The sequence below is a fragment of the Rhinoderma darwinii genome, chromosome 3 (assembly GCF_050947455.1).
Source record: "Rhinoderma darwinii isolate aRhiDar2 chromosome 3, aRhiDar2.hap1, whole genome shotgun sequence".
Taxonomy (NCBI): Eukaryota; Metazoa; Chordata; class Amphibia; order Anura; family Rhinodermatidae; genus Rhinoderma; species Rhinoderma darwinii.
The window spans coordinates 21,856,141-21,878,436 of NC_134689.1; the positions used below are offsets into that span (position 1 = coordinate 21,856,141).

General features: G+C 44.4%; 1 protein-coding gene across 3 annotated transcripts; it reads right to left on the bottom strand.

The window, feature by feature from the left end:
- Positions 1-3,311: 3,311 nt before the first annotated feature.
- Positions 3,312-18,182, bottom strand: CNOT8 (CCR4-NOT transcription complex subunit 8). 3 transcript variants are annotated; one of them, XM_075856109.1, is made up of 7 exons: positions 17,972-18,182; positions 14,545-14,740; positions 11,915-12,108; positions 8,737-8,898; positions 6,098-6,242; positions 5,823-5,933; positions 3,312-5,659 (listed from the first exon to the last, which is right to left on the bottom strand). In XM_075856109.1, the coding sequence occupies exons 2-7, from the start codon at positions 14,659-14,661 to the stop codon at positions 5,519-5,521; spliced, it is 870 nt and encodes a 289-aa protein (XP_075712224.1). In that variant the 5' UTR covers positions 14,662-14,740; positions 17,972-18,182; the 3' UTR covers positions 3,312-5,518. The 3 variants fall into 3 exon arrangements, with proteins under 3 accessions (XP_075712224.1, XP_075712222.1, XP_075712223.1); XM_075856107.1 differs by having other exon boundaries at positions 17,996-18,181; XM_075856108.1 differs by having other exon boundaries at positions 17,941-18,181.
- Between the last annotated feature and the right edge of the window lie 4,114 nt (positions 18,183-22,296).

The following is a 22,296-nucleotide window of genomic DNA, read 5'->3' on the forward strand; positions in this document are numbered from 1 at the left end:
CCCGAGTGCCGGCCGGTAAAATCGGCCATTCTGCCCGGCCGGTTTGCATAAAGTTATGCATCCGTGCCGGGCCGGGCAGATCCGGACAGTGACATCAGCGGCAGCTCCTGAAGGGGAATCCCCATGTGTTCGGGGATTCCGCTTCAGGAGTTTCCCCTGATGTCACTGCCCAGATATGGACCGAGACATCAAGCGCTCTGTCCAGGAGCGGAATCCCCGAACACACGGGGATTCCGCTCCTTCAAGGAGCTAAAGTGCGGCTAGCACATAGCAGAGCGGGGAGATACCTCCCCGCTCTGCTATAGTGGCGTCGCTGCAGTAGTAGCAGCCGCAGCAGCTGCTGCTACTAGCGGCGCCATCTAAGGTGTCGCCGAGCCAGGGTGCTTTTAACAAGCAGGGGAAGGGAGCCAGCGCAGCGCTCCCTCCACCTGCTGTACACCCCGGCCCTGCAACACAGTGTGCAGCGATGCCATTCGTCAGAATGGCATCAACTCCTCCTCCTCACATGCACTCTGCGCTGTGAGGAGGAGGAGATAGAGCGCAAGCGCCGGGAAACCCGGCCATCACTCGGAACACATTCCGGTGATGGCCGTGTAATACCCGGCCCCATAGACTTCTATGGGGGCCGGGTGTCCGGGCAAAGATAGAGCATGTCCTATTTTTTGACGGCCGGATTTTCCGGCCGTCAAAAAATCGGTCGTGTGAATAGCCCCATTAGGGGTCTATCATTCCTAATGCAGCCGGGTGCCGGCCGATTTATGAACGGCCGGCACCCGGACGGGAAACCCTGCCGTGTGAATGAGGCCTAAGAGTCTTTCACGACAACTCCATGTTGCGGTGAATCTGCGGTGCCAGATTAGCAGAATGATTGGACTATCAAAATAAAAATAAAAGTGGAGGACATGGTACCTCTAGAATACAGTACAAAATATTTGCATGGGGAGCTATGTAAAAAATTGTCTGATTAGGGCAACAAAAATGTATTATAGACTAATTTGCCAATTGAAGAGTATTATATATTCTATTACAAAACCTCTGTGCTAATGTCATCAAGGAAAGCCGGCACACCGAATATGTCATCCACTGCAAAGAAAAAGCATCATCCCTCGGGCATGGGTCATCTCTGCTCCCTCGTGCATCATGAGGTTTCAGTTATAGGGTCTGGCACTGCTTATGACATCACTGCTTGCTTCGATCCTACCTGTGATATCAGCATCTGTTCTGGGGCCTTGACGGGGACACATTATCACTGGCATTACCCATTAGGATGTCATGACATGCTCTGGTGTCTAACATATTCACCAGCAAACATCCCCAACAACCCAAGCCCACCAAGGCAGTTTCGTCCAGGGCTTAAAAGGGGACAGGTCTGGCAACTGACCTGACATAGAAACATTATGCCATCATTATATACACTGGTAACCCACCAGCACATGTCCCTGCTGTGGCCATCACCAAGGCAGCCCTGTGATATCACCCACTCTGGAAATATAGAGGGGGGGGGGGGACCCCTGCGCCTGGGTGAAGCAAAAACTACCATGGATCTCAGCACTCAATTGATATTGCTAGAACCCCTCATGACATCACAACCCACAACTCCCCCTACTTACGTTACAACCCTATGACAGAACACGGCAGTGTCACAGTCATTTCCCATTATATCAAATGCCATGGTGCTCTACACAAGCAGTGAACTGGTATTTAATGTATACAACCAGTAACCCTTGTGATGTCACTGTCCACCACACCTCCACCTATGACCACATGGATTATACCTTACAAGGGACACACTAACCCATGTCACCGGTACCAGACAGCAGACCCACCCCCTTAACAGCATATACTCCACAGCAACACATCACATCATCCACTACTCAATGCGACAGATGCAAACGTATACTTAGAACATAAAAAATACTTATTCAGCCGTATGTTTCAATATCATTTAGATCAATTTAGGACTGCACTAATTATTTCCCCCACGGAGGAGGGACTGGAAAAAAAAAAAAAATGACAACACTGAAAAGTTCTTGTACTACTAATTACAATTAGGGGAGAAGCATCAGTCACCTCAACCAATTAGATTACAGCTTTGATTTTTCAAAAACAGCTTTGAAAGAAGTGATTTGATTGGTTATCGGTTGCAAATAATTTACATAGGCACATGGTGTTTTATATAAGGAAAGCTTAAACGTTATATAATGAAAAGTTCTGCAGCAACTTCCTAATATCAAGATATCCGTTTTCCACCACTGAACGGGAACATTCTTGTTATATCAAGCGGCTGAAAAAACAGCCATTTCCCGACCACCCACTATGTAGGGCCTTTTTGTGTTTTTTATGTAGGGAATTGCAATACAGTTACATTCAAGTGAATTAGGCCATTACGTTTTGCCCTGCAGCCCTTATCTAGCTCTGCAGCCCCTTCATTTTAAGGATCAGTGGAGGTCCCAGCAGTTGGACCCCAATCAATAAGTGATGGCATAGTTTCGCAATATACCATTACTTAAGTGGGAAAACCCCTTAAAAAAGCAGGGTCATACTACTTATTTTAGTATGGCAAAAGGTAAAACCCCAATCAAGAAGAATAAGATTTAAAAAAAAAAAGAAGGACCTTGATTGACAGCTTTTTATATATGAGAACAGGCAGAGCTGTCAATCACTGCGTGGATGGGGGAAGCGGGACTCACAGGGTCTTTCTATGAGTTCTGGCAGCAGTTAGGCAGCTATTAACATGAAAACACTGGATCGCGTAATAGAAAATGATATCCGCCAGCTCAGTGTCTTCTCTTCCATCCTATACTGTCCTCAGAGGGGAGAAATATAAAAATAGACTTATATTATTAAATTAGAGGTTTGAAATATTCCTGTAAAAAAAATTAAAAAAAAATTTAAATTTCATTGTGGCGGCCAATTTTGTAAAAGTAGACAGAAGGCGCAAACATATAGGTTGTCACTTTTGAATTAGATTTCCAGAACCTGACATTCAGCTGTCATTCTTTCATGATGTACAATCAATAACTACAACAGTTTGCACCATCAGGTGCTGAGAAGCAAATTCAAAAAGTTTCAACCAACACGGCAAACCACGGCCGCCAGAACAAAATTGGAAAACCACCAGCATCTCTAAGTACATAAAACAAATTAAAAACCCTCTGGCTGCTGCTCTAACATCTGATTTACTAATATTTTTGTGTTTCGGATAAAAAGAAACCAGCACGACTAATCTGGAATCCAAAAAAATCTCGCCTCCGCCGCGGTTCACAAAATAACCAGGCCACACAAAAACCTCTTCACTAAAAAACAAAAAAAACAAACAAAATGAAACATCTTTATTTTACAAATTTAAAAACATAAATAATATTTACACGCGTCTTAAACTCCAGCTTACAACAATGGAGACAGATTACAAAACCTGCTGGGGTAAAACTGCAAGACTTCCAGGAAACATTGTCGTTTTTGTTTTTTTTTCCCAATGCCTTCAGTTATTATTTATTAGATATATTTTATATTACAGGGACATTAGGAACAGGGCAGTGTTTGTTCTCAGGTCAGTAACTCGGGACTCAATATACACATACATAAAAAAATAAAGGATACGTTCCACTTTAAAAAGGTTTGAAGCCTTTTCTTTTTTAGGGCATAAAACAGGCGGGAGGCGGCCAGAGCGTCAAGCATTGGAAATCAGTCATTCATAAAAATAAAACATCTGTTCTGCGTATTCGAGCCGCACCGTGGAAATACTAATTACAATAAATTTGATACCTCAACTTTTTTTTTTTTAGAAGGAGAATGTTATTTACACTTTGTTCAGCAAGTCAGAATCTTTTTATTGGAGGTTATATACTTGGTATCTTATACAATGACACCGTGTGCAATCCTAAACACATAACAGAGGCGCCCATTTTGTCGGCTGAGTCGATATCCCAAAAAAAGAAAAAACAAAAAAAATTTCCCAGGTAACTACTGACAGCTCTGATACGTCCGGTACCCCGTGTACCAACAATGCATGGCAAAGATGATCATGCACACTGGCTTGACCAACAAAAATGGTCACCTTCACTATCTTTTGGAGAGCAGCTACACGTTAAAGGGCCTGTTCCCCAATTTCTTAAAGGATATGTCCACCTGTTTCACTTTTATTTTTTCTTATTGTTCTAATGCAACTAAAAACAAAAAGAATGAAGCAACTTTGCAAATAGTAAACTAAAAAGTAATGTTTTGTGCCTATAGCCCCCAAGCAGACGTGTCTCAACGGTAAAAGACGGCACGCCAACCCTTTGTAGTCTAATCCTGCAGTCACACTCCCTTCCATCTGTCCCTTACCTCTTACTAACTGACATTTGGCAGATTGGCAAGGAGGGGACAGATGGACGGCGATATGACTGCAGGATCAGACTACATGGTTTGTTTGTAGTCTGTAACCATGGAAACAGGTCTGTACAGGAAGTGTAGACACAAAATGTTAGGATTTTTAAGACCTTTTGCAAAGTTCCTTCCTTTTCCATTTTAGATACACTAGAACAATAAAAAGAAATTGGTTTGGGAGATGGACATTCCCTTTGAAAAGGGGTCTCAAACTTCTAAGCAAATCAAATTTGTATGCTAGTGTCCAAGTTAATACAAATAGACCTTCATGACACTTACGTCTCCATTAATGCCCAGTACTTGGTCAAGTATTTAAGGAAAACATCACATCTTCTCAGAGAGTCTTGGCTTAGACGATCGATTGATCGTATTATTAGAATATTGATCTAAGTGAGGAGATGGTCTACTGGACCAACAGAAAAATATCAGATTTACAATATTAGATGTACCTTCTTAAGACCAGCTCTGCTCTCTGGTTTCCTTGTAGCGGCAATATATGCTAAAAACATTAACAGGGTTCTCTTCACGGCTTGCAGCCCAAAGGAAAGGATCAGGTAACAAAGTACCTGGATAGGGAATATTGCAGCAATTCAGAAGTGCCACAATATTGTCTAAGTTGGTGCAGACATACCTGCGTAGGACTGCAGATCCAATGAAGAGACAATGGCTAACTTCTGCCGCGAGGCCAGGAGAGACAACAGCGGAGAACTGCTTTAAAGGTGCCTAGCATTGCAGGAGTGGAAGCCATGAGGACAAACACTGACCTGGTCAAAAGTGATTCTCACAATGCTGCAGTTAAATAGTCCACACTGAAAGCATAGGAAAGGTCTGCAAGTGCACAAGGATGAGAAAAAGGGTCGAGTTGTTCCTATAAGCCGCAGCCCACAGATTTGGTCACGTGTGGAGGAGAAGTGCTCATTCTTGATGATTACTACATTTTTTTTTTTTTTGTAAGATGCTGACGTCTTGAGTAAAAGTTTTAAAACAATGAAAAATGTGACATATCTGGCACAATATTTGTAAACACAGTCATTTCGACAGCCGTTTACTTTACAGCCGGCTCTGCCTTGTGGAAGCGATGTGGCTGAGACAAGCGGAGAATATAGGAAGATGAAGTAGCACATTGTCAAGAGAGAGAAGACCAAGCGTCTCATTGTTGTCCGTTGTTGATAAGAGACATGATGCTAATTTTCTCCTCTGCCTCCTCGCTCGACTTTGGGGCCACTCCTGTTCCCAGCCCATATAGGCGTCCACAGTACTTGGCATCATCAATATGGTCCTCGAAAAATAGCTGTTACAGGAAAAACGGAGAGTCCATTATTTTCTGAAACTTTCAGATTACAACAAAACTTTTACATTGGAAACCACATCATTACTGAAGCAAATCAAAGACCGAGGAGTAAGGAGTAATAGTCCGTAAACTGGCAATGTTTCACCCTACGAAATATGCCCACCTCTTTCATACGGAAGAATGCCATGCCAGTTAGAAGGGAGTCAGAACCTGCTTGATGCTGTCGACCAATTCTCTGGAGATCTAGCTGATCAGCCACCTCTTGTAGACCGCCCTATACAAGAGTAAGAAAACATAGCTTGACATAAGAAACAGTCACATTCATTATTCAATCCTCGCTCATGCTAATCCTGTACTAATTCAACATCCCACATGAGTCATCTCTCCAATTCTAAAACCAGGTTCACACTTTGCATTAACACCAATTTTATATCCCACCTTAAGATTTTTGCAGCTCTTCATCAAATATTTTACATCGTAGATGGATGGAAAGAAAAGATTCAGAATATGAAAGAACTCGTGTTCCTCTTCTGGAAGCCGAGAGTCTGTTAGAAGTTTCACCATATATCCAAAGTCATAGCCGCTGTAGAAAACGAAAACATACAATTACACAAGGCGAAGTCAGGGCAAGACCCCGATTTAGCCCTTCTTAGAGAAACGACAGAAGCCTGGACAAAGAAAAAAAATCTGGTTTAATTTATCTCATGGAGCCACTAAAGCATTGACTATATTATGTTTCAGGATCTTGAGCTATAAATGGGGGAACCTTGCGGTTGAAATTGTACACCATCAAGTCCACATGTGGCCTGCCCCACCTGAAGCAGATCTGGTCCAAAACCTTGTGACGGAGAGACAACTCCCCTGGGTCGACCAGTTTGTGACAGAGGAAATCCGTGACCCAATTTTCGACCCCTGGGATGAGCACTGCTAAGGAGGGAAGGAATGTAGAGCTCCACCAACTCCGGGATCCTCACAGCTTCGCTCCATTGCTGCTGAACTTCGTGTTCCTCCTTGGTGAATCAGGTAGGCTACTGCCGTGACATTGTCTGCTGGACTCGGACTGGACAGAACGGTCATGTAATGTTGAAGACAAATGAAGATCGCCCTCAATTCCAGTAGAATGACAGGAAAAGAGGAATCCTGTTGGGACTACAGGCCCTGAGATTCCGGAATATTCCCTCCTCCAACCTCAGAGACTAGTGTCTGTGAAAATGACCTGCCATTGCAGTAGATGAAAGGAGCGGCCCTGGGGAACTTCTGGGGATGAGATCCACCAGCTGAGGCACCGTAGTACGGTCAGGGGGAGGAGGATTTATCTGTTGGAGGGATCCAGGAAGCGGTTCCACCGGAAAAGGATCGCCCCTTAAAGCGGACGAGTGTGAAACTGGGCAAAGAAATCACAGAAGAGAATATTAATTTAAAATCACTGAAAAGGCCATACTTACTCATACAAGGGCAGGTACACACCAATTCCCAACAGGATGCAGACAAGTCACAATGCTACAGAGGGAGATTGCTCCGGTGCAATATACTAATGTACATCCACTCTCACACCTACTATTCATGAGGGGGGTGGCTGCCTAGTATTATCATTGAACACAGATATAGCTTCGATGAGTGTGCCAGTCACACTAGCAACGTAGCATTGTGGCTTATCTGCATCCTGTTGGGAATTGGTGTGTGTGTACCTACCCTTGGAGTATGGCCTTTTCAGTGATTTTAAATTAATATTGTTATTTTTTCCATGATTTGTTTATAATAGGAGTATAGGGACTCGCAATACGATGAGGACCCTTGATACGGGTTGCGAGCTTGCGTATTTTGGCCAAAATATCAACTAATACCTCATGTTTATCATGGATACCTTTTCAGGAAGCAGCCAGCCCTGGTAATGTTGGAGGAGAATAGTGTATCAATACTTTGTGTAGCACACTTAGAAGGTGCTGGACAGCCCGCCTGATCTAATTGTATGGGCGTAACGAATAGCCTGTATGCCAGCTTGGTGTAGTACATGTAACAGTGACTGGCACACTTATAGATGCTATATCTGCGTGCAATGATAATACTAAGCAGCCACCCCCCTCTTCAATAGTTGGCGTGAGTGTCTGTTCATTAGTATATTGCACCTGAGCAATCTCCCTCTATGTAGCATTGTGGTGTCTGCATCCTGTTGGAAATTGGTGTGTGTACCTGCCCTTGTGAGTAAGTATGGCCTTTTCAGTGAAACTGGGCAAAGGGCTCGATCTAAGCCACCATGGTGCCCAGGATTCTCATGCAGAAGCCCAAGACTCTCCGCAGAGTCTGTACCCCCTGTTGGAGGACTGAGAATTTCTCTGCAACACACTCGCCAAAAAGGTTGTTGAACATTATACCATAGGAGGTAATACTTTGCAAGACTTGGAATCGCTTACTATCCAGCTGAATCGAGTCAGGTTATCCAGAGTGATCTGGAAACTGGTCAGTTTATCCTCCCCAGAAGGAGATTTTATCAGAATGTTGTCCAAGTAGGGGACAACTGAATCACCCCTGGGGCAAAGAAGCGCCATAACCACCAAGAGGATTTTGGTGAAGACCTGTGGGGCTGGGCCGAACGGGAGTGCCATGAATTGGTGATGGTGGGGGAGGGGGGACGGCAAAGTGTAAGAATCGCTTATGGGATGGGCAAATGGGAACGTGGAGGTATGCAGATGAAACTCCATCTGGTCCATGGAGGCAATCACCAATTGGTGGGACTCCATGCGAAAATGACTAACCTTAATGTAGGAATTCAAACGTTTTGGGCCAAGATGGGATGAACTGACCCATTCTTTTTCAGAACTACAAAGAGATTGGAGTAAAAACCTTGATTTTGTACCCGGTAGAAACGACTTTCCACACCCAGGCATCTGAGATGTTAGAGAGCCAGAAATCCTTGAAGCACATTAGCCTGCCCCCCGCCCCCCATCCAAAATTAGAGTGGGGGTGAATATACCCCGCCACATTTAAAATATTGTCCCGGGACCAAAGGGCCACTTTAAGAATAGAATTCACCAATTGAATGCTCATAACGTGTCACAACCACACAACAAAAACCTCACCTGTGGAATGAGAGCCATTTCACATTATCACACAGAACAACTCCAGATGTCATGAGCAGCTCTGCAAACGTCAGCGTGTCGATCCCTTCCTCTTCATGCTTCTGGAACTGAAGGCCGGAATTTGCCAGCAGATCAATGGAGTCTTGAGAATACATATCCTCTCTAGAAGGTCAGAAATAAAACGATAAAAAGAAAAATACATGAGTTCACACTTTGCTTATTTGTGGCAGATTTTCAATGCAAAGGGTGAGATCCGCGTCATTTCCGCGACATGAGGACTCGGCCTATGACTACGAATGGATTTGGGGGTATCGGCTGCACACAAAGAAGATCAAACAGTACAACCTAATCTGGTCAACCTTTTCCATAGGCACAAGGATGAAGAATCTACTGATGATCTAGTGTTTTCTACTCTGGAACGTTCTACCCCTTAGTCTCTCCCACCTCTTCAAAAATAGCTTACAACCTGCAATAACCTGCTGCCCCTACCCTGCCAGATGAGCAACTTCTACCATTACATATAGTCTCCTCGCAGACCGGATCCTCTCACCTATACCAGTCTGCTATTTATTAAGCTCATGTTCATTGTACTAGTTTTTATTTTATTATGTTGTACTTAAAACCGGTTTAACCCTTTCACGCCGCAGCCCTTTTTCAGATTTTCATTTTCGTTTTTCCCTCCCACCTTCCAAAGGCCATAACGCCTTTATTTTTTCGTCAGTATAGTACTATGAGGGCTTGATTTTTGCGGGACAAGTTGTAGTTTTTCGTAGCACCATTTATTTTGCCGTATAATGTACTAGGAAACGGGGAAAAAATTATTTGTGGGGTAGAAAATGAAAAAAAAAAAAGCGATTCCGCCATGGTTTTTTGCGCGCCATTTTTACGGAATTCACTGTACAATTAAAACAACATGTTAATTTTATTCTATGGGTCAATACGATTACGGCGATACAAAATGTGTAGTTTTTTCTATATTTTACTACTTTTACACGTAAAAACCTAAGTGTAAAAACGAAAATGTATTTTGTTTCGCCAAATTCTGACGCGGCGATACCAATTATGTTTATTTATTTAATTTTTTACTATGCTCTAGGGGGAAAATGGGAAAAGGGGGGTTTTTTGAACTTTTACTTTTACATTTTTTTTTTACACAAATTTTTACATTTTTTATTCGTCCCCCTAGGGGACTTCAACCAGCGATCGTTAGATCGCTTGCATGATATACTGCAATACTAATGTATTTCAGTATATCGTGATTCTGACAGTCACCTATGAAGCCCTGCCGGAGGCAGAGCTTCATAGGAGTACCAAGATGGCGGACCTGGGGGACTTCGTCAGACCCCCAGGCAGCCGTGTGAACCAACGGCTCCCCCCGATCTCGCCGCGTGGGGGGGGCGTTGAGACGTTACAGGGTGTCGCCCCCCTGTTTTTAGTAATTTAAATGCCGCGATCTCTATTGAACGCGGCATTTAACGGGTTAAACAAGCTAAAGCGCGATCCCGCTCGTAACCCGGAAGTGTCGGCTGTAACACACAGCCGACACACTCGCTCTATGGAGTGGACTCAGCCCGTGAACCTGCTCCATTTTCCCCCACCCAGCGTGCGCCGTATATATACGGCGGATGTCGGGAAGGGGTTAATATGTACAGTGCCCTGGAATTAATGGCGCTTTAAAATAAATAACAATACGTCATAGCCGGGAATCGACTGATCCCGCTCCACACTCCGCAGATGTCTGCTGTATGTTTCAGCCAACACTTCACTGCAATCGCTGGGATGGGCCATCTAACCACTTAGATGCTGCGGTCAAAAGCGACTGCAGCATCTAAGCCGTTAGAAACAGTGGGGCGGCCCCCTCAGACACCCCTCCCGATGCTTAATATGAGGCGGTAAAAAACACAATGTACTGCAATACATAAGTATTGCAGTATATTGTGCAATGGATCCAACGATTACAAAAAAAGTAAAAAACAGTTAAAGTTTTTTTTGGGTTTTTTATAACCCAAAAAAATATATAAAATTAAAAGTTTGAAACTATTACAATATACCATTTTCCTGCATGGTGAACGCCGAAAAAAAAAATAAAAAAAAAATTAAACCGACAAAATTGTTGTTTTTTGGTCATCTCATCTCCCAGAAAAAAATGTTTACATATAACTTAATCAAAAAGTGGTACCAATAAAAACAGCTCGGCCTGCAAAAAAAACACAAGCACTAAAACCACTCAATCATTGGAAAAAAAACATGTGGCACGCAAAAATTGTTTTTCACAAAAAATATTAAAATTATTTGTAAAAGTAGTAAAACATGAAGAAAAAAAAAAAAAAAAAAAGTATATATAGAATAAATATATATATATATATATATATATATATATATATATATATATATATACACACACACACATACACACACACACACACACACAGTATATATAAATTTGGTATCGCCATAATCGTCAAATGGCAGCTGCGGCAAAGGGTTAAAGGGGTATTCCAATTTCATAAAATAAGTTCTTCTTTCTACAATAAAAAGTTATTCACTTTTCCAATATACTTCATGTGTCAAGTGCTCATGATTTTCATGTCCGCTGTCATTGTTTACTTCCTGGTCATGTGGTGATCACAGGTGCATGAGCTGTGTCTTGTAACGAGCCGTACACCAGTTTGTCCGTCACATGACTAGGACAGGTTTTTATCCACTGGAAGTAAACAATGAAAATCCTATTAAATGACTGCAAGCAGAGCTCGTGAAAACCATAAGGGATTAAATATTAAATTAACAAAATTTAACAACATTTATGTGCTGAAACTGGAATACCCCTTTAAAGTGTAATTAAACATTTAAAAAAACTTGACATGTCATGGTGACATGCCAGAAGTTTTGATCAGCGGTGGTCCGAGACCCAGGAGGGATTTGGGTTCAGAGAAGAACTGTCCCACCATTAGAGAATCTCTTGTGAGGTATAACATTGCCCCATTGACCACACACTGTCACGTACAGAAGCTATAGATTCCACTGTAAATGAGATATTATTGGAACAAAGAATCTGAATTATACACTTATTTTCGCCTTTGGGCATTAATAATCTATCAATATAGGGAATTAAAAAAATCCAGTGGATTGGGGTTACAGCTTGCGCTAAATTCCCATCTTTATTAATGATCAGACTTACGTCAGGTTAAACTTGAAGTTAAATTGCCACGTGTTGGTTCCGGATGGGTACTCGCCCTTTTCGTTCATGAAGGTGAGACCCAGCTGTATAATCTTTAGCAAATCTACATTGCAGCGCAGGAGCTGGTACTGATAATCTATGGTGCTTCGAAACTCCCCAATTGGCCTCACAACCACACCAGGAAACTCTGTGTCCTGCGAACAGCAATGGAGGCAAAGCAACGATTAACTAAATTACCACATAAATATCATACAACAGTTTACATATACATTTAAAGGGCAGCTCCATTTGTTAGGAAGAACTGTTGCCTAGTAACATAAAATAAAGCACACGAGAGACAACACAAGATTTTAGGCTATGTTCACACAGGGAGGATAGGCTGCATAAAAGTAAACAGCGGACCCGCCATGGACGCCGCAGGGAATTCTGGACGAAAACCCACACCAAACAGCATGTAAAAAGAAAAAAAAAAAATGTTTCATACTTACCAGTAGCCATGGCAATGCCTCTGCTGTCCTGCAGCCCGTTCTCCTGGGAGGACGTTTCATCCCATGTGACCTCCGGAGCCTGTGATTGGCTGCAGCAGTCACATGAGATGAAACGTCATCCCAGGAGGCGGACCTGGACGAAGAAGCACAGAATTCTGGGCAGGTATACAATTATTCTTTTTCAGAGTTGCGATTTTTGCGGCGGAATCGCAGCTTTTCGGCTGCAAAAAATCACAACATCTGCCATTTGTTGCAGGCTTTACCTCCCCTTTGAATCCAATGGGGAAGAGCCGCAACAAAGCAGCGATTCCGCAAATTCAGTGAAGGAAATAAGTATTTGATCCCTTGCTGATTTTGTAAGTTTGCCCACTGTCAAAGACATGAACAGTCTAGAATTTTTAGGCTAGGTTAATTTTACCAGTGAGAGATAGATTATATAAAAAAAAAAAAAAAGAAAAATCACATTGTCAAAATTATATATATTTATTTGCATTGTGGACAGAGAAATAAGTATTTGACCCCTTTGGAAAACAAGACTTAATACTTGGTGGCAAAACCCTTGTTGGCAAGCACAGCAGTCAGACATTTTTTTGTAGTTGATCATGAGGTTTGCACACATGTTAGATGGAATTTTGGCCCACTCCTCTTTGCAGATCATCTGTAAATCATTAAGATTTCGAGGCTGTCGCTTGGCAACTCGGATCTTCAGCTCTCTCCATAAGTTTTCGATGGGATTAAGGTCTGGAGACTGGCTAGGCCACTCCATGACCTTAATGTGCTTCTTTTTGAGCCACTCCTTTGCTGCCTTGGCTGTATGTTTCGGGCCATTGTCATGCTGGAAGACCCAGCCACGAGCCATTTTTAATGTCCTGGTGGAGGGAAGGAGGTTGTCACTCGGGATTTGACGGTACATGGCTCCATCCATTCTCCCATTGATGCAGTGAAGTAGTCCTGTGCCCTTAGCAGAGAAACACCCACAAAACATAATGTTTCCACCTCCATGCTTGACAGTGGGGACGGTGTTCTTTGGGTCATAGGCAGCATTTCTCTTCCTCCAAACACGGCAAGAGCTCAATTTTAGTCTCATCTGACCACAGCACCTTCTCCCAACCACTCTCAGAATCATCCAGATGTTCATTTGCAAACTTCAGACGGGCCTGTACATGTGCCTTCTTGAGCAGGGGGACCTTGCGGGCACTGCAGGATTTTAATCCATTACGGCGTAATGTGTTACCAATGGTTTTCTTGGTGACTGTGATCCCAGCTGCCTTGAGATCATTAACAAGTTCCCCCCGTGTAGTTTTCGGCTGAGCTCTCACCCTCCTCAGGATCAAGGATACCCCACGAGGTGAGATTTTGCATGGAGCCCCAGATCGATGTCGATTGACAGTCATTTTGTATGTCTTCCATTTTCTTACTATTGCACCAACAGTTGTCTCCTTCTCACCCAGCGTCTTACTTATGGTTTTGCAGCCCATTCCAGCCTTGTGCAGGTCTATGATCTTGTCCCTGACATCCTTAGAAAGCTCTTTGGTCTTGCGCATGTTGTAGAGGTTAGAGTCAGACTGATTAATTGAGTCTGTGGACAGGAGTCTTTTATACAGGTGACCATGTAAGACAGCTGTCTTTAATGCAGGCACCAAGTTGATTTGGAGCGTGTAACTGGTCTGGAGGAGGCTGAACTCTTAATGGTTGGTAGGGGATCAAATACTTATTTCTCTGTGCACAATGCAAATAAATATATATCATTTTGACTATGTGATTTTCAGGTTTTTTTTTTTTTATATAATCTATCTCTCACTGGTAAAATTAACCTAGCCTAAAAATTCTAGACTGTTCATGTCTTTGACAGTGGGCAAACTTACAAAATCAGCAAGGGATCAAATACTTATTTCCTTCACTGTAAGATTAACATTAATTTCGGAGCGTTTTTTCTGCTTATTTACACAGCGTGTGGATGAGATTTGTTACAATTTCATCCACTCTGCTGCTACTGTATTATGCTGCGTATTTACGCTACGTGTGAACCCCTAGAGAACTTGTAGGTTATTTGCATAGTGAAGATACCACTGAGCTGGAGGATACCTGACAACCCACGTATAACAGTTTGTATATAACAAGGAGATGGTTAACAGCACTCACCATTGCAATGTATCCATAGGTACGGACAAGCTCTCTGATCTTGCGCATCTCCTCCTCCAGGTTGACCGCCCAAACCTCACATATCACTTGACTGTTGTCCACCACGGCAGCGGGCATCGTGACAGGGTGTAGGTTGATTGCAGGGTGATGACTTGGAAAGACAGAGGCTTGTCCTGGACAGAGGGAGGTTTTACACCTGTGTGTTTAACAGAAAGAATTAGTATAACAGTTTATGTCCTACAAGTTACACAGTCACGATTGGCAAAAATACATAGAAGACATCCTACGTATATGGAGAAGATATAAAACAGACTTCTGCTACCCGTATCTCTTCAGCTGTTGTGAAAATACAAGTACCAGTAAGTTCACCAGAATTGATCGGCAGGATTACCTACTGTATATCGAATAGAAAATATTGCAATACTTTAGAACATAAGCTAAAAAAAAAACAAAAAAAAAAAACATTTTCCAGTAGGGAGATATGGAGCACCCTGCGGTCAGTGGCAGCACCCAGCGCCATGCATTCGGCAGCGGGTGGAAGCACAAAGGGGGCAAGGAGCAAAAACAACTTGCACTAATGCAGTACATCTAGGGGAGAATACAGTGCTTTACAGAGGCACCACGCCGCAGCACAAAGTTCAGTACAGGTCTAGAATCGTCATGTGCATGAAGCCTATAACGAAGTCCGTTGGACAGAAAAAAAAAGGATCATAAGAAGATGGTGAATAGAAAATTATGGATTGCTATCTGTAATCATCACTCCCATCATTTCCAATAAAGCTAAATAGGTGGCGTTAAAAGGGAACCTGTGAGTCGTTTTGAGGTCTCAAAACCGCTGACAGGGTGATATAGGAGAGGGCAAGTTGCATGGCCGAGAAAACGGTGTGTGATGCCCCCAGTGCGCTGATGGCAAGTGCCACAAAGGTGGGACTTGATGTGAATGTGCTCCGGCACTGCACGCTGCAAGCCCAGCCCCTCAGCCCTGAGTGACGGTTTTAGCTATCTCCTGATTGGCTGGTAAAGCCGTCACTCAGAGCAGAGAGTGGCACTTGCGACAGTCGCGCTGGGGCAACCAAACGTGTAAAAAGTTATGTTTACAATGCCCTTCCCCTCCCCTATATTTTACCTGCGGAATTACCTGGGGTTTTGATGCAGATTTTCAGCGCCAAATTACGCAATGTGTGCATGTAGCCTAAAGGAACACTCTTCGCAAAACATACACCGTGTTATGCCAAGCGTGGGAATGTTAGGGGCAGGGTATGACATTGAATCCCAGTGTCATGCATCACCCCATCTTTACCCACTAGAACGCAGTTTTAGAAAGACTGACAGCATACGGTAGACCCTGGATTCTCAACAAGTGGTACATGTACCCATGTCTTTAGGGGGTACTTCAACAGTCCTTATGTTGTGCTTTAAGAAGTCTTGCTTTGATGAAATTTGAGTAGGGGGGACATGGCTTAGAAACTTTTGGGAAACGCTGCTGTAATGACCAATCCAATTTGCTTTTTTTGTGGCCTGATATATATCCCTTCCCATCACTAAGGAAAACAGCAATCAGCGAACGTCTCCAATTCATAAAACAACCTTTAAAAAGGTAAAGTTAAGAACTAGGGGCCACAATCCTAATGTAGCTCTGGAGAGGGGTCAAATCCAATGATGGACATAACGTAACAGACAACCACAGGACAGCAGAGGAATAATGGGATCGATATGTGTGCAAGTGACAACCTCACTCTACCTGGTGTGCAGAGATATTAAAAGGGTTTTCCATCAGTAGTATTGATGTCATTTATTAGATAAGCCAGCAACATCTGACTGCTGATAGTCCAACCACTAGTACTCCCCCAAAGGCGACAACGCAGGTGCCGTGACACGTTCTGCTTATTTTTTTGTGGCTGGTGCCCCTGCCAACTATTATATAAAAACACAAGCTCATTATCCCCATTAAAGGGGTTGTTGCCAAGATCAATCACAGGGTAGGAGATAAATGTACGATCACAGGGCCCCTGTTCTAGTGATCACCAGCGGCAGAGTGCAGCGCTCGGCTGTTTCGGTCAGTCCCAGACTTTGACTGGAGAGGCGCGCGCATGTTCAACCGCCGCTCCATTCAAGCTCCTCCTCACTGCCGGCACGTGGTGAGGATCAACAGATGGCTCGAGAGACACGTTCTAGTGATTAGCGCGGCCCCAGCGATCATACATTGAATATTCATCCTGTGGATAGGTGATAAATGTCAATCTTGGCACAACCCCTTTAAATAGCAGCGCTCATTTTAAAAATGTGGGGAACAGTCCAGAAAGTCACCCCTGCACTGGAAAGCATCCCCCTACAGTCCCTCGAAACCCCTGAATAAGTGTTTACAAGTGCAGTGTTTACAAGTGGTCAGAACGTGGCTTAACGCTAGTTCATGGACATGGTGTTGCCCTATGGCTCCTGCAGGGTACTGCGTGTAGTCAGGGCTTTAGGGGAGACAGAGAAAAAAAAGTTGTATCCGGTGCCCACGAAGACACTCGTAGTGGCAGGAAAAAGTGTGGGAGCAAGGAACAGTTGCGGTGCGTTACGGAGGATGGCACTATGTGGTGGGTGCATTGAGGAGACTACCGCCCAGCTGGCACTACAGCAACCCCCGGCCGGCTGGCGCTATGATGACCGAGTATTGAGCCAGGCCAGCTGGGCAAGAAAGGACCATCGGACCCCTTGCCTACTTGACCCTTGGTTTGAAAAGCACAGATCACTTTCCAAAGCCCCCCTCCCCCAAGCCTATTAGTTGCAGTCGCCATATGCTACAGGGTTATGAAAAGTGGTTTAAAAAGCGCGAGCACGCAAATCAATGGCGCCAATCATTTGTCGTCTTCCCTATTTGAGGAGGGGGGGGGGGGGGGAGACATTTTACATCCCTTCTCGGAAAGCAGAATGGCTAGAATCACCCGTCTGGGACCAAATTGTAACAGAAACTAAAGTAGTAAATTCAGGCACAAGCAGAGCTCAGATACATCAGATCTGTCTGCGTGGACCTCGGCGTGATGTCATCGCGTGGTCTGCGCCACACCAAGGAAACGTCATCACAGCGATCTCATAATAACACTGTATGAAACACACACACATATGTATACACACACACACACACACACACACATCTACTGGGTGAATAAATTTCGAATTTTTTTTTCTTCGAGTGCTGCTTCCGTGCTCTATTTTTCATATATATACATACATACATACATACATACATACATAAAAAATATGTTTTTTTTATTATAAATCTATAATTACGTTAACTATTAATGTATATAGTTTAACCTATCAATAACCCACAAATATGGAAACATATAACCCCCGGTCCTGGCTCTGCAGCCTTCACATGTGTCCCTAGAGCTGCTGTAGTGTCCATACTTCCAAACATCTGCTGGGCACACAGGCCTACCCGTCTTCCCACTCCGGACCTCACCTCCCGTGCTCTGTCCTGAACCACCAGACCGCACAAACGTCTCTCCAGAATTGGCACCTACGTAACGACTTCTCTATGGTACCGTCTGCAGATAACTGCCCAGCTACTCTAGCTTTTCGTCTCTATGGTGCAGGAGGAAAAGCAGTGAGCCGCGTACCGTACAGCGAGACGCAGAGCTGTGATCTACTCAGTGCGCATGCGTACAGCAGAGATCACGCCCGATATCTGCGCAGGCGCAATTCTACCGGTTTTGGCTCGACTATACTGCGCATGCGTATTAACTAGTAACTCGTCTTAAAACTGTATGTTCTTCTGTGATGTTGAGACGTGAATGGTCTGGTATAACATATATCATGGATCCAAGCTGTTTAGGAGTCTGGTACATCTTCATTGGCAACAAAATGCTTGAATTATACTGCCATCCAGTGGGCAATTTATACTACTATAGACGAGAGTTCTCATATAGTATGCCCACTCCTATTTCAAATTACCATATAATGTCCATATAATGCCCAAATAATGCCATCCCAACAGTGTCCATGTATTAAATGTGTCTATATAATACCAACATACAGTATTAGTAGTGGAAATAACGCTTATAGGGCAGATTTATCCAAACTGTAACAATAAAATTGCCCTTGTTGCCCATAGCAACCAATCAGCTCAGCTTTTATTTCTTAAGCTGTTCTGAAAAAATGAAAGTTGTGCTGTGATTGGTTGCTATTGGCAACAAGGGCATGTTTACTGATGGAACTGATCATCAGTCGCTGAAATTTCTGCAACAAAATCTGCCGCGTGTGAATTGACCCTTACAGGGCATTGTGGCTGGCACTATTGTATGGCTACTTTGGCTATCACTATTGCATGGACTCCGTGTGGGGTTATAAATTGGGTACTTTGGAGCAGATTTATCAAAACTGTCCACAGTGCCCCCCGTAGTAGCATCGAACACAATGCGACTTATGTTGGTAATTCCCTCTTCTTGTTGTGATTTCTATGACGGATTGCCCCTGCTGACAGTTTCCGGCAGAGCCGTCTGTTTTAACATCTACCACTTTTATTCTATAAAATTGTTTCCATCCTGCAAAATATCTCAATTTATAAACAGCTCGGACATCATGACAAAAATAAATGATTACCACGCCGGCTTAATTGAGGGAAAAATCAGTCTTGCACTTTCATCTGTGAGATCACCCAATTGATATCTGGAGCGAAAGGGCATTTGCCACCAGCATATTACAGCATCAATATTTACCAGTATACTGTAACTTCCAAGGACTCTGACAGCTGACAAGAAGCTTCTGTATATCTTGTAGGATACTGTGATACTATGAGCGCAGTCCACAATGACCCCAATACTTTGTTGTTGCCCCTAAAATAACATGTTGTCTGCTGGTGAACATTATCTAGCAGAACAAGAACTACGCTGTTTCTGTAATTGCCATTCACAACTATGGGACTTTCGGGAAATAACGTAGATCAGCCAGCTACGCTGTTTTCATCTAATGGTATGTGCACACACTCTAATTACGTCCGTAATTGACGGACGTATTTCGGCCGCAAGTCCCGGACCGAACACAGTGCAGGGAGCCGGGCTCCTAGCATCATACTTATGTACGACGCTGGGAGTCCCTGCCTCGCAGCAGGACAACTGTCACGTACGTACTGAAAACATGATTACAGTACGGGACAGTTGTCCTGCAGCGAGGCAGAGACTCCTAGCGTCGTACATAACTATGATGCTAGGAGCCCGGCTCCCTGCACTGAGTTCGGTCCGGGACTTGCGGCCAAAATACGTCCGTCTATTACGGACGTAATTAGTGTGTGTGCACATACCCTTACATGGTCGGAAATCACATGCGTCAGCGGGAACACAGAGCGGTAGAATGGGGTTTGGGGGGCCCCGTTATAGAGATTTACAGCACAGACCGGAGGAGCACTACACAGGAAACTCCTTCATTCATTGTGGGAACATGGCTATGAGGGTATTCATTTTATTATTTTTACTTTAGGGCATTATACTGTGTGTGAGTCACTATGGGGGCATTATACAGTGTGCGAGTGGCACTATGGGGGCATTATACTGTGGGTGGGCACTATGGGGGCATTATACTGTGGGGAGGGATTGGAGTCATAACACTGTGTGGGGAGGCAGGATACTCTATGGGGACACTGTGGAAGCATGATACTGTCTGTGACACTCTGGGAGCATGATATTGTTTGGAAGCACAAAGAGTGCTAATTGTGTATGGACAGGTATTTGATGTGGTTACAGGCGTGGCTTAACAAAAAAAATTGCAGGCATGAGTTGTCCCTTTCGAAAGTTGGGTGGTATGCTATGGGATGCACATACAAATGAATACTATAGGCTGCAGGCAGTGCCAGCCTTAGGGGTGTGCGAGCGCACAGGGCGCTGCACCCTCCTAGCATGTAGGGGGGCGCCACGGGGCTCTGCCTCTACTCTGTGCTCTGCTCTTAGTTACACACACAGAGTAAATAAGAGCCAAGAAGCAGAGGAGGAAGCTCCGCCCACAGCCCATCCTGCACGAAGCCTGTGATACTGTCAGCAAGGAGAGATGGTGAGTATCTATGTGTGTCTATGTGTATATGTGTGTGTATACAGTATGTGTCTCTGTGTGTATACAGTATGTGTCTCTGTGTATACAGTATGTGTCTCTGTGTTTGTATGTGTTACAGTGTGTGTGTCTCTATCTCTGCATGTGTATGTGTTTATGTAAAAGTGTGTGTTCAATATTAAAGTAGAACAGATAAAATTAAGATATCTGTTCTCCCTCCTATATACCCTGCTGCCTCTATATACCCTGCTGCCCCTATATACCCTGCTGCCGCCTATATATCCTGCTGCCTCCTATATGCCCTGCTGTTCCCTATATACCATGCTATCCCTATATATCCTGCTGTCCACTATATATCCTGGTGCCCCTATATATCCTGCTGCCCATTATATACCCTGCTGCCCCTTATATACCCTGCTACCCCATATACCCTGCTGCCCCTTATATACCTTGCTGCCCCTTATATACCTTGCTGCCCCCTCTATACTCTGCTGCCCCTTATATACCCTGCTACCCCCTATATACCCTGCTGACCCCTCATATACTCTGCTGTCCTTTTTATATATATATATATTTATTTTTTCCCGCCGGAGAGGCCGTGTAGCGCTCCGTCTGTTGCTGGAATGGGGCAAGGTAAGTACAATTTTTTTTTTTAAGGAACTGTGTGGCAGTATATACAGGGGGAGGGGGGCTGTGTAGCGCTATATACAAGGGGGGGAGGGGGGCTGTGTAGCGCTATATACAAGGGGAGGAGGGGGGCTGTGTAGTGCTATATACAGGGGGAGGGGGGCTGTGTAGCACTATATACATAGGGAGGTGGGGGCTGTGTAGCACTATATACAAGGGGAGAGGGGGGCTGCGTAGCACTATATACAAGGGGAGAGGGGGGCTGTGTAGCGCTATATACAAGGAGCGGAGGGGGCTGTCTAGCGCTATATACAGGGGACGGGGGGCTGTGTAGCGCTATATACAAGGGGAGGAGGGGGGCTGTGTAACGTTATATACAAGGGGAGAGGGGGGCTGTGTAGCGCTATATACAAGGGGAGAGGGGGGCTGTGTAGCGCTATATACAAGGGGAAGAGGGGGTGTTGTAGCGCTATATACAGGGGGCAAATTGCTGTGCAGCGCTATTTACAAGGGGAGGAGGGGGGCTGTGTAGCACTATATGCAGGGGGGAATTGCTGTGTAGCACTATATACACAAGGGGAAGAGGGGGGCTGTGTAGCACTAAATACAAGGGGAGGGGGCTGTGTAGCACTATATACACAAGGGGAAGAGGGGGCTGTGTAGCACTAAATACAAGGGGAGGGGGGCTGTATAGCACTATATACACAAGGGCAAGAGGGGGCTGTGTAGCACTAAATACAAGGGGAGAGGGGGCTGTGTAGCACTATATACAGGGGGCTGTGTGGCAATATCTACAGGGGGCTGTGTGGCACTATCTACATGGGTCTGTGTGGCACTATCTATAGGGGGGTCTGTGTGGCACTATCTACAGGGGAGTCAGTGTGGCGCTATCTACAGGGGGGTCTGTGTGGCACTATCTACAGGGGGGTCTGTGTGGCACTATCTACAGGGGGGTCTGTGTGGCACTATCTACAGGGGGTCTGTGTGGCACTATCTACAGGGGGGGTCTGTGTGGCACTATCTACAGGGGGATCTGTGTGGCAATATCTACAGGGGGGTCTGTGTGGTAATATCTCCAGGGGGGTCTGTGTGGCACTA